This window comes from Girardinichthys multiradiatus, chromosome 1 (genome assembly GCF_021462225.1).
Source record: "Girardinichthys multiradiatus isolate DD_20200921_A chromosome 1, DD_fGirMul_XY1, whole genome shotgun sequence".
Lineage (NCBI taxonomy): Eukaryota > Metazoa > Chordata > Actinopteri > Cyprinodontiformes > Goodeidae > Girardinichthys > Girardinichthys multiradiatus.
Genome location: NC_061794.1, coordinates 48,747,203 through 48,761,413, shown reverse-complemented (window position 1 = coordinate 48,761,413; position 14,211 = coordinate 48,747,203). Strand labels below are relative to the sequence as shown.

General features: G+C 42.8%; 1 protein-coding gene across 1 annotated transcript in view; it reads left to right on the top strand.

Moving 5' to 3' along the window:
- The window catches only part of zgc:113363 (uncharacterized protein LOC791449 homolog), a 32,807-nt gene that overhangs the window by 9,328 nt on the left and 9,268 nt on the right, over positions 1 to 14,211 (top strand). The window contains exons 2-4 of the mRNA XM_047366100.1: positions 4,846 to 4,973; positions 11,476 to 11,598; positions 11,673 to 11,864. Coding sequence (XP_047222056.1) covers positions 4,847 to 4,973; positions 11,476 to 11,598; positions 11,673 to 11,864 — 442 coding nt within the window. The 5' untranslated portion in view covers position 4,846. The remainder of the gene's footprint in view (positions 1 to 4,845; positions 4,974 to 11,475; positions 11,599 to 11,672; positions 11,865 to 14,211) is intronic.

Sequence of the window (14,211 nt, the reverse complement as noted above, 5' to 3'; positions counted from 1 at the left end):
CCACAACCACTACTACAACAACTACTACTACCACTACTACTACCACAACCACTACTACTACCACTACTACTACCACAACCACTACTACTACCACTACTACTACCACAACCACTACTACTACCACAACCAATACCACAACCACTACTACCACAACCACTACCACAACCACTACTACCACCACTACTACTACCACTACTACTACCACCACAACCACTACTACTACCACAACCACTACTACTACCACTACCACTACTACAACCACTACTACTACCACAACCACTACTACTACCACTACTACTACCACTACTACTACCACTACTACTACCACAACCGCTACTACTACCACTACAAAAAACCGCTACTACTACCACTACTACTACCACAACCACTACTACTACCACTACTACCACAACCACTACTACTACCACTACTACTACCACCACAACCACTACCACTACTACTACCACAACCGCTACTACTACCACCACAACTGCTACTACTACCACTACTACTACCACAACCACTACTACTACCACAACCACTACTACTACCACTACTACTACCACAACCGCTACTACTACCACTACTACTACCACAACCACTACTACTACCACTACTACTACCACAACCACTACTACTACCACTACTACTACCACCACAACCACTATTACTACCACTACCACTACTACAACCACTACTACTACCACAACCACTACTACTACCACTACTACTACCACAACCGCTACTACTACCACAACCGCTACTACTACCACTACTACTACCACAACCGCTACTACTACCACTACTACTACCACAACCACTACTACTACCACTACTACTACCACAACCACTACTACTACCACTACTACTACCACCACAACCACTACTACTACCACTAATACTACCACAACCACTACTACTACCACAACCGCCACTACTACCACCACAACTGCTACTACTACCACTACTACTGCCACAACCACTACTACTACCACTACTACTACCACTACCACTACTACAACCACAACTACTACCACAACCGCTACCACTACCACTACTACTACCACAACCACTACTACTACCTCTACTACTACCACAACCACTACTACTACCACAACCAATACCACAACCACTACTACCACAACCACTACCACAACCACTACTACTACCACTACTACTACCACAACCACTACTACTACCACTACTACCACCACTACTACTACCACAACCACTACTACTACCACTACTACTACCACTACTACTACCACAACCAATACTACAACCACTACTACTACCACTACTACTACCACCACAACCACTATTACTACCACTACTACTACCACAACCACTACCACTACTACTACCACAACCGCTACTACTACCACTACTACCACCACAACCGCTACTACTACCACTACTACTACCACAACAACTACTACTACCACCACTACTACTACCACAACCACTACTACTACCACAACCACTACTACTACCACTACTACTACCACTACTACTACCACAACCACTACTACTACCACTACTACTACCACAACCACTACTACTACCACAACCAATACCACAACCACTACTACCACAACCACTACCACAACCACTACTACTACCACTACTACTACCACAACCACTACTACTACCACTACTACAACCACTACTACTACCACAACCACTACTACAACAACCACTACTACTACCACTACTACTACCACAACCACTACTACTACCACTACTACTACCACCACAACCACTACTACTACCACTACTACTACCACTACTACTACCACCACAACCACTACTAATACCACAACCACTACTACCACCACTACTACTACCACAACCACTACTACTACCACTACTACAATCACTACTACTACCACAACCACTACTACTACCACTACTACTACCACAACCACTACTACTACCACTACCAAAAACCGCTACTACTACCACTACTACTACCACAACCCCTACTACTATCACTACTACTACCACAACCACTACTACTACCACTACTACTACCATCACAACCACTACCACAACCGCTACTACTACCACTACTACTACCACAACCGCCACTACTACTACCACAACTGCTACTACTACCACTACTACTACCACAACCACTACTACTACCACTACTACTACCACTACTACTACCACAACCACTACCACAACCACTACTACTACCACTACTACTACCACTACTACTACCACCACAACCACTATTACTACCACTACTACTACCACAACCACTACTACTACCACTACCACTACTACAACCACTACTACTACCACAACCACTACTACTACCACTACTACTACCACAACCACTACTACTACCACAACCGCTACTACTACCACTACTACCACCACAACCGCTTCTACTACCACTACTACTACCACAACCACTACTACTACCACTACTACTACCACAACCACTACTACTACCACTACTACTACCACCACAACCACTACTACTACCACTAATACTACCACAACCACTACTACTACCACAACCGCCACTACTACCACCACAACTGCTACTACTACCACTACTACTGCCACAACCACTACTACTACCACTACTACTACCACTACCACTACTACAACCACAACTACTACCACAACCGCTACCACTACCACTACTACTACCACAACCACTACTACTACCACTACTACTACCACAACCACTACTACTACCACAACCAATACCACAACCACTACTACCACTACCACAACCACTACCACAACCACTACTACTACCACTGCTACTACCACAACCACTACTACTACCACTACTACCACCACTACTACTACCACAACCACTACTACTACCACTACTACTACCACTACTACTACCACAACCAATACTACAACCACTACTACTACCACTACTACTACCACCACAACCACTATTACTACCACTACTACTACCACAACCACTACCACTACTACTACCACAACCGCTACTACCACAACCACTACCACAACCACTACTACTACCACTACTACTACCACAACCGCCACTACTACCACCACAACTGCTACTACTACCACTACTACTGCCACAACCACTACTACTACCACTACTACTACCACAACCACTACTACTACCACTACTACCACAACCACTACTACTACTACTACTACCACAACCACTACTACTACCACAACTACCACAACCACTACTACCACTACTACTACTACCACAACCACTACTACTACCACTGCTACTACTACCACAACCACTACCACTACTACTACTACCACAACCACTACTACTACTACTACCACAACCACTACTACTACTACTACCACAACCACTACTACTACTACTACCACAACCACTACTACTACCACTACTACTAGTACCACCACTACTACTACCACTACCACAACCACTACTACTACCACCACCACTACCACTACTTCTACCACAACCTCTACCACTACCACTACTACTACCACAACCACTACTACTACCACTACCACAACCACTACTACTACCACCACCACTACCACTACTTCTACCACAACCTCTACTACTACCACTACTACTACCACAACCACTACCACCACCACTACCACTACCACAACCACTACTACTACTACTACCACTACTACTACTACCACCACCACTGCTACTACTACCACCACCACTACAACCACTACTACTACCACCACTACAACCACTACTACTACTACCACCACTACAACCACTACTACTACTACCACCACCACCACCACCACTACTACTGCTACCACAACCACTACTACCCACTACCACAACCACTACTACTACTACTACCAAAACCACAACTAGTACTACTACCACCACTACTACTACTACCCACCACTACTACTACTGCTACTACTACCACCACCACTACAACCACTACTACTACCACCACAACCACTACTACCCACTACCACAACCACTACCACAACCACAACCACTACCACCACAACTACTACCGCTACCACAACCACTACCACAACCACTACTACTACTACTACTACTACCACAACCACAACTAGTACTACTACCACCACTACTACTACTACCCACCACTACTACTACCACAACCACCACCACAACCACTACTACTACTACCACCACTACTACTACCACTACCACCACTACTACTACCACCACCACTACTACTACTACCACAACCACTGCTACCACAACCACTACTACTACCACTACTACCACAACCACCACTACTACCACAACCACCACTACTACTACTACTACCACTGCTACCACAACCACTACTACCACTACTACTACCACAACCACTGCTACCACAACCACTACTACTACTACCACAACCACCACAACCACCACTACCACTACTACTACTACCACTACTACTGCTACCACAACCACTTTTAGTACCACAACCACTACTACTACTACCACATCCACGGCTACCACAACCACTACTACTACCACCACCACTACTACTACTACCACAACCACTACTACTACCACTACTACTACTACCACAACCACTGCTACCACAACCACTTTTAGTACCACAACCACTACTACTACTACCACAACCACTACTACTACCACAACCACTACTACAACTACCACAACCACAACCACTACTACCACCACCACCACTACTACTACTACCACAACCACTGCTACCACAACCACTACCACTACTACTACTACCACAACCACCACTACTACCACAACCACCACTACTACTACTACTACTACCACTACTACCACAACCACTGCTACCACAACCACTACTACTACTACTACTACCATAACTTCTAATAATCTTTGAGTGTTTTCATTTCTGACAGGATGGATCTGAAATCTCACCACAATGTCTCTGACAACACTGAGGGCGGAGCTATGAAGACTCACAGCCAATCAGAATGCATCTCAGATCAGCCAAAAGCCAATGGGACGCTTTGGCGTCACCCCACAGGTGAGAGAAAAAAGTTCCTGAGAGAATAAATAGGATAACAAAACAAGACACGATTGGCCGAAACTTAAAGAAGCACCATGAGGTTGCATCATGACCGATAAAAACAGAACTGGACTCACAAAACCGAACAGAGACAGAAAACTATTCGACAAGAGACGAGTCAGCAGTGTGGGATGAGACCGAAGAAGGACAGGGAGAGAGACTTTCAGGAACAAAGAGGCGGATCAAGATTTTAAAAGTAGAGAGAAGCAAAGCAGGACTAGTCCAATCACAGACAGAAGTTCCCACAGGCCCTACACTTCAGAGCAGAACCAATTTTCTGATTGAGCCCGGATCCCTTCAGACATTCAGAGGCTTTTCCCAAAGTCAGACCGGATCAGAGTGTAAAAAGCAGATTTAACGCCTGAAGAGGACCTGAACACCAATGGCTCTTATTGGGAGTTTGTGGAGTGAAATTATGTCAAACTGCAGTTATTCTCAGACTGAACCCAGACTGTAAGAAAGTTGAACTGAACAAACCCAAACCTGCTCCCAACATCTGGAACAGTCTGATGAATGAGCGTGAGACAGACTGCTTCACTCTGGAGAGCTGCATGGGCAGATCCACACGCTCCATCAATTGGAAACATCCAGGAAACCTCTCAACTGAAACATGTTTTCATGAATGACATCATGAGAGTGAGGAGACAGATCTAAAGCTTCCAACATGAAGGGAAGTGCAGAGCTGCAGTAGCTTTAGTGTGAATACGAACCATCCTTCGTCAGGAAGAAATCCTAACAGCTAATGATGTTTTTCAGTGTCTGTGAACTTTTGCGATTCGATGAGATCAATTTAATTAAGTTCAGTTAAGTTAGACGCACACAAAACCCAGAAGCACTGATCCAGTAGTAAAATCTACAGGAAGAAAGAGAGAACATCTAGTTATTAGCAACAATTTTCAATTTTTATTTGTTCTTTTCAAAACCACAATACAATCAAAAGGGATGACAGATTACAACAATAGAGAACAGAAAGCTCTCATTGGACAAGGTTATATACAATTATTCCAATACATTTCAGGTATCTTCCATAGTCTGCATCTTTCCTCATGATTTTTGCTGTCAAAGTCTTTCAACATGTAATCACTTAAAGTTACTACACCTTTAACCGCAGTTTTTGCTGGTATCTTATATTTTCCAAAGACTAAAACGTTCCTTGCCTTCCATAACATATCTTTGATACAGTTGACTAGAGCCCACCAGCGATGATCGTTTAATGTCCGATTTTCGTCCAGCTATCCGTAAATAATCCTTTCACATGATAAATAACTGTTTAAGTCATACAACCAAGGGGATAACAGTCCCCACACCCTTTGAGCAAAAACACATTTCCAAAAAAGATGTTGGACCGACTCTTCATCCACACAATATCTTCTTGGGCATTGTGAACTCTTTGTACAATTTCTGTTTTTAAGGAACACTCTGGTCGGTAAGCATTCGTGTACAATTTGCCATGCAAGATCTTTATGCTTGTTGAGAAGAAACCTATTACTCACATTACTCCAGATCTTTTTTTGAGACTCCTCATTATATCTTCCAACTGTAGACAAAACATTGGGGGGGATAGTCTTTCCTCTACTATCATACGCGACAATTTCTCTGTGGGGATGTGCTGTAAGCCGACATTCAAGGCCTGAATAACTTTTTTATAAATTGGAGGACATGTATGAGAAAAAGGAGTATTTAAAGGGACTCGCTGACCCCAAGCTCTTAGTATTGTGCGACCAACCCAGAATCTGGCAAAGAAAGGCCATATGAATTCTGATGGTTTCTCTAGACATGCCTTTGTAATCGGTGTTACGAACATAGCTTTTAGTTTTCCTTTATTGTTGGGGACAGCTTTCCCTCCATTTTTCAGGGATCTATATAAAATCTTCCTGTTTAACCTCTCATGTTGGCCACTCCAAAAAAAGGCAAACATGGTTTTTCGAAGTGATACAAGTACTTTAAAGGGGACTGGGAGAATAGTAGCTAAGTGAGCCAGGGAGCTAATAACTTCCGCTTTTAACACTAAGACTTTACCACTAAGAGAGAGATGTCTGTCCTTCCACTGGAGGAGTTTCGCTTGGATATTAGGCAATTTTGTTTTCCAGTTCTTTTCCTCCATATCCTTTCCTATATACACACCTAAGATTTTTATTGTTTCACTTTGTTCCAAGAGCCCCCACTGCTCTTTTTTCTCTCTCCAATTAAGGTATAAGATTTCGCTTTTCTGGTTGTTAACTCTCATTCCAGAAGCACAAGTAAAAACATCACAAGTCTTCAAAACACTATTAATAGATCTATTATCTGAGAGGGTCATAGTTAAATCATCCATATACATTATAAATTTTGCCTCTTGGCCGTTACTACCAGGGGGGGAGGGTCCCACAATATAGGGATTTTGTCGCAACGAACATGCCAGAGGTTCCATAGCTAAAATAAACAAAATCGGGGACAAGGGGCAACCTTGTCTCACACCCGATTTGATCTTGATTGGAGGTGTAAGCCTGCCGTTTACCAATACAGTGCTGGCACAATTATTGTATAGGAGATGAATCCATTTTTGAAAATTTCCACCAAACCATAATCTTAAAACTTCTTTTAAATAAGTGTGACTTATACTATCAAAGGCTTTTTCCAAGTCAATCCCCAAAATACATAGAGGATGCTTCCGTTCTTTACAATAAAGATAGCTCTCTCTTAAAAGCCCTAGGCTATCTGTTATTTTACGTCCTACTAATCCACAAGTTTGTTCCATCCCAATTAAGTTTCCCACAACTGACTGTAGTCGAAAGTATAAAGCTTTGGACAATATTTTAACATCAACCCCAAGCAGAGTTAATGGTCTCCAATTCTTCAAATCTTTCTTAGAACCTTTTTTGAATAAAAGTGAGATCATACCTTTATTAACCGATATTGGTGGTTCTCCCTTCTCAAAAGCTTCCTTATAGAACCGAAGGAGTGGGCCCTTAAGTTGCTCCCAGAAAGTGTGATAGTATTCTTTAGGTAGTCCGTCAAGACCTGGTGATTTGTTACTCTGCATACTTAACATGGCTGTTATCTTAGAGAGGGTCAGGTCAGTGTCTAAGCATTCTTTATCTATTATTTCTAATCTGGAATTAACTTTAGAGAGCAAAAAGAGCATCTCCTCATTTGAGATGTTTTGGTTCTCATACAATTTCTCATAGAAGGAAAAAACTTCCGTGACAATTTGCTGGGAGTCTTTTAGCTCTACACCGTCCTTGTTAACTATTCTATCCATAAGTGTTTTGGATTTTATCATCTTCCTAAAAAAATATCGAGTACATTTTTCATTCTCTTCAAAATGTTTCACTCTACTCCTAATTAAAAGCCCCTTGCTTTTTTCATTCAGCGCTGTCATCATTTCCTTCTTAAGTTTGGCAACCTCCTCACTCACTTGAAAACCTGCATTAAGCAGTTGATAATACCTTTGTAGTCTTGCTTGTTTCCTCTTTTACCACTGTCTTCTCACTCCTGCCATTCTTTTCCCTTCCTTAGTGAAGAAAAACTTGGTTCTCTGTTTTAAATCTTCCCACCATTCACCAACTGAATCATATAATGAGATTAAAGTGACCCATTGTTGTAACTTGTGTGTATACTTTGACACCACACTAGCGTTACTCAGTAAACTGATGTTCAATTTTCATATTCCGGGATCAAGTCGTATGGGATTTGCTATATTAAGAACACAAGTCAGCATGTGATGGTCGGAAAAAGGGAAGGGGTTCGCCGTGCATGAGACCGGTATGATCTTATGAGATGTAAACACAAAGTCTAGAAAAAGATCTTCCATTCGACCAGGTATACCCTGGTTGCGATGAGTGGAGATGTTTATACACATCAGTGAGCCTACAATCATCAATAAGGTTCCTCAACACCTGAGATCTAATATCAGGTTTTGTTGCTGTGCTGTCCCCTAATATCGTAGCTCTTTTTTCCAAGATGCAGTTGAAATCACCTGCGAGTATTACATGTCTTCTGTTACATAGAAAGGATTGAAGGGATTGCAATAAAGACACCTGTTCATGTATGTCAGTATGGCCATAAACGTTGAGCAGTCTAATTTCATACCCATTTTTGTTCACATCAATTAATAAAACTCTACCTTCTATAACGGTCTCAACCCTCTCTACTTGGAAAGATCTGTTGTTAAACAACACTATGACCCCTGAGGATCTGTTGTAATTATCACCTGACCAAAAAGATTGGCCATAAGGCCGGCGTTGTTGAAACTGGACATAGTTCTCCATGAAGGGTAAAGCACATTCTTGTAACAAAAAAATGTCACCTCCGCTATTGTGTAAGTAATCAAATACGGATTGACACTTAACTCTGTTAATTAAGCCTCGAGTATTAATTGACGATACTTGAAGTGAAACCATTCCCACTTAAGAGATAAAAGGGGAAACAATAGTCCAAAAGCATAACCACCAGCTTAACACCATACCACAAAATTTTACCTTTTTTTCTTTTTACGTGTTTTCCAAGTCTCAGATAAGTCTCTGGCCGTGTCTTTTTCATCTTCTACCTTCATTATCTGGGTGACTCCGGAGAAGGTTGCCAGACCTTGCTCCTCCAGGAAGGGTGTGGGGTTCTGCGAAACAGCCGGCCAACTTCCTTTTTCTGTCGTCCTCCCCGGAGGATCTGGGGGTGGAGGCTTCTCCAAGAAGAGTGGAGCCGTCCTCCCTTGCGAAGTCTTGTCTGAACCTTGTTCAGACTGAGTTGGTAGAAGGTCAGATAACATGAGGTCTAGCATGTCACCACAGTCTTTTGTTGTTACTACAGGTGCAGTAGCATGTCCATGTAGTGAAGGAGCTCCCTCCTCTTCTTCCTTGCTTCTAGACTGAGCTCCTACTGAGATTTCCAGAGGAAGATTCTCCTCAGGGGGTTTTTCCAGGCACTTGCTCTGGTCTATTCTGCTTGCAGTATGCTCCCCAGCCTGTAGCTCCTCTTTCTCGTCCATAGGGGCCTCTCCTTGGGCGAGGGAGGGGGATGACTGGTACCAGTCGTTCTCTCTACTCAATTCCACCAGCTGTCGCTCGTCGGCTGCTCCCAGCTGTTGGCCATTGACTTGATTATCACCTAAGTCCATCGCACTTTCAGTCACCTGTTCTTCTACGTTGGGGCCCTCTCTTGGCTGCTGGAGTGTGGATGTTTTAACTCTATTAGCATAGGATTGTGGACAAGTTCTGAACGTATGGTCCTCTTTTCCACAGAGATTGCACTTCATCAGATGGGGGCATTGTCTGGTTAAGTGCTCATTGCTTTTACAATTTTTACATTGCAAAACCTGTCAGTCTGCAGAAAGATGATCTTGAGAGTCGCACTTCCGGCAGGTCTTTGGTTGTCCTGGGTAGAAGACATGGCCCCTAATAGCTCCCGATTGTATTAATGGTGGCAGGTGTGTGATTTCTCCGGTTTTTCCATCCCTCCTCAATTGAACAAAAAAGCGTCTTGTTCCATTCCGAATGCCATCTTCATCTTTTAACTCCACTCCCCTTATAACAGCACATTTGAAAGCCAGCCACGTCTGAACATCTTCCATTTTTACTTGTTCCGAGTACATTATGACAGTAACTGATTTAGGTTCACTTTCCCATAGGGAAACCATCTCAATATTTCTCAAATGAGGTCTGGACTCTTTCAGTCTCTTAAAAGTTCGAAGACATGTTTCAAAGCTAGTATTTGTAGCAAAGATCACTTCAAAAGTCTTTTTACACGGGAGGCCAAAGATGTAATCAATCTACATCGGTGAAAATCCGAGTTCTTTCTGTATGATCAGTCTGCTGAATTGTAGTCAATCCATTTCCAAGTTTCCTTGTAGTTCAAAGCGAACTGCATTCCTTCTGGAACCAGTCACGGCAGGTGTTGGAGCCATGCTATGAAAAGGCTAGGTGAAACCACTAGGTGAACCACCTTCCTGATCATGGTATCTCCCCTGCCAGGTAAGTATTAGCAGCAATGCTTCATGCAGCTGCTTTGTGTCAGAGAGAGACGGGGTTAAACACAAAGAACATCTGTTTTCATTTCACGGTGTGACCCATCTGATCTGTGGTGCTTTATTAAAAGTTCTGCTGGAACAATTCATTCCTCTGCTGTGTGACCACCAGAAGGTTCCTCCTTTAGGAATCACCAACCAGTTTTTCAGATTCATTCTCACATCAATCCATCAAGCTGCCCCCAAACACTTTGTGTTTTTCAGCAATTATGCGATCTATGATTAAAACTTCTTAAATTTAGAATTAACTGAGAGGTTCTGCAAAATTTAGGATTTCCAGTCCTAGGACCCTGAATGTAAGCAGCAACCAGTTTTAACCTTCTAAACAAAACAAAAATGGAATCATTAATGTAGCCAATAGATATTATTTCAATCAGAACCAGGATCCAGTTTCACCTGAACATGTCCTCCTTTAGGCTTCTTGTCTGTAGGAAGCATTGTTTAAGCCATGTTTTCTCACAGGTCAGGCTCCACTCCCTTGCTCTGATAGGCTGCAGGAAGCCAACAGCAGCCATGAATCTTTGACTGACAGCTTTTCAACCAATGACATCTCTCAACTTCTTCCAACCCCACACAAACAGAAAGGTGAGTAACTCTACACCCTTGAAGCTTACGTGTTCCCTGTGAGGTCCTGTGTGAGGTCATCTCTTCTCTCCCAGGTGTGGTCAGCTCATCAGAGTCCCCTCTTCCTGTCTGCAGTCCTCCATCGTCCTCCACCTCTCGTCCCTCACAGTCATCCACCTGTAACCTAGTTCATAATCAAACTACCAATGAAAAGCGCTTATCGTCGACAAAAAGCCATGCCTCTTTTAAGACTGATGCAGCCCACATTAAAGAAGTCGCAGGAAATGGTGAGCCAATCAATGATTTCCTGTTTAATTCTCAGTTTTATCATTGTTTATGAGCTGTGATTGCCATGTAGAGCAGTGATACTCACTAATTTTTTCACAAGAGCCATATTGGCAGACCAAGGTCAAGAGGAGACCCACTCTTATAGCAATTTGCCAAGTCACTGACATGAATAGACCGTCTTACATAAATACTGGCTTCCTCACATAAAACCAGCACAGTCAATACATTTTCAATTAAACTTTAATTGAAAATGAATCCCAACATGTTCCATTAAGATCGAAACAGAACACACTTTAATTATTAAAGTGTGTTTATTTACCTTAATACAGGGAAGAGCAGAAGCTGGCATGCATGTCTTTACCTTCTTAACGTTGTATTTGTAGCTTGTTGTTGCGATTATTGTGAGGCATTCAAGGTGAGCATTGGTCAGTCTGTTTCTTCTTGATAATGTTCATGGTTGAAAATGTTGACTCATGTGTATGTGCTCACAAAGAAGGACATCGCCTTCTGTGCAAGTGGTTTTAAGGTGGGAAAGTCTTCTTCAGAAACCAAGCTCCAGAAGTGGCCAACACCTGCTCTGAGTTCAGCTTGGAGAATTATTTCACTTTCAAGAGAAGCTGTGTGATGGTTGGAGCAAGAGAAGATACATCCACATGAAAGTGATTTTCAATTAAATTAAAAATTCCCTTATGTTGATTCACATCACTGAATCTGGATTCAAATTCCCCACTTAACTCCTTCAAAACTTCAACAAAACCACTGTAGCTGAAGTGCTGCTGCAGAGTAGTATCAGTTGTGTTTTTTTCTTTCAGTCTTGGGAAGTGAGTGAGGTCTTTGTCAGGTATCCACAAAGCAGTTATTTTGTTCTGGAATGCCCCGATTGCTCTCATCATGTCACTTGGCAGCTTGTCTCTTCCTTGGAGCTGCAGGTTGAGAGAGTTCAGGTGACTGGTAAGCGATGCAAAGAAAAGGGTCTTGTTGACCTCATGAATAAAAGAGACGACATGCCTAAATTCCTCAGTCTTCATTGTATTATCCATCAACATGCCCTTGTATCAAAGCTCAGAAATAATGACTTTGAAAATGCAATGCAAACTGTTGTGGCTGTGATAAACTATATTGTTTCAAGAGCACGAAACCACAGGCAGTTCAGACAGTTAATAGAAGACTATAACACAGAGTACAGCGATTTAGTGATGCACAGAGAAGTACGGTGGCTGTCTGTGGAAAGGTGCTTCAGCGTTTTCTCAGCCTCCTTCCTGAAATTTCCACCTTCTTGGACAGTAAAGGGAAACACCAGCCTGGGTTAAAAGACCCACATTGTATCATAAAGCTGGCCTTTCTAACAGATATTGCATGCTTGGGGCACCATCAGTACAAACACTTGAAAGTTTGGACCAGCTGAGATGATTTTGGTGAAAAAAAAATCAAGAGTGCATTCAGGACATCCTCACATCTGGTTTGGCCAAGAAGGGGAAACAAGCACAACATTTCCTCCTTAAAAGGTGTTGTTAGCGACTGTCAAACAAAGTCACTGAATAGGGTAATCCTTGTTGACGTACCAGCTTATCAAAACGCAATCCAAGATGCAGTTAAGATGATTTTATTTTGTCGACATTGTCAATATCCAAGGTAGAACAGTATCCAAAGCAAAGGAAAGGATCCCTCTTTAGGTCAATGGTCTGTTTGGGATGGATATGCAGAACTTAAACGCATCTGACTGTAGACACCACCATACTCCCTATGCTCGTTCAACAGGCAAGATGTCACGATCCAGATCTAGGGTTTTGACCTCTTTGGCTCTTTCCTCCTCGGGTATTACTGCCAAGACACTGCGGCTATTACTTATCCATTTCGTTAAGTGGTAGCCGCCTTTGGCGCAGATGAGTCTGAGGTCTGAGTAAAGAGATATGGCTTCCTCTTCAGTGCCTATTGAGGCAAGACAATCATCCACATAGAAACCATATAGAATGGTATCAATCACCTGCTGGCTGAAATCTGCTTTGTTGTCTTCTGCACATTTCCGCAGGGTATAGTTAGCACAACTCGGAGATGATGTCGCTCCAAATAAATGAATACTCCTGCATGCCCTGATTGAAGTCACCACGAGGCCACCAGAAAAACCTCAATAGGTCAGCATCTTCCTCTGGCACATGCACCTTATGGAACATGGCTTCAATGTCAGACAGGCTCTTTTCTGAACCTAGTCAACACGCCAACCAGGCTATTTGTTAAATCAGGACCACTCAGGAGCTGTGCATTGAGAGAAATGCCCTGGAATGACGCAGCACAGTTGAAGACGACCCGAATCTTTCCCTTGATAGGCTGGCGCTCCAAATCTGTGGT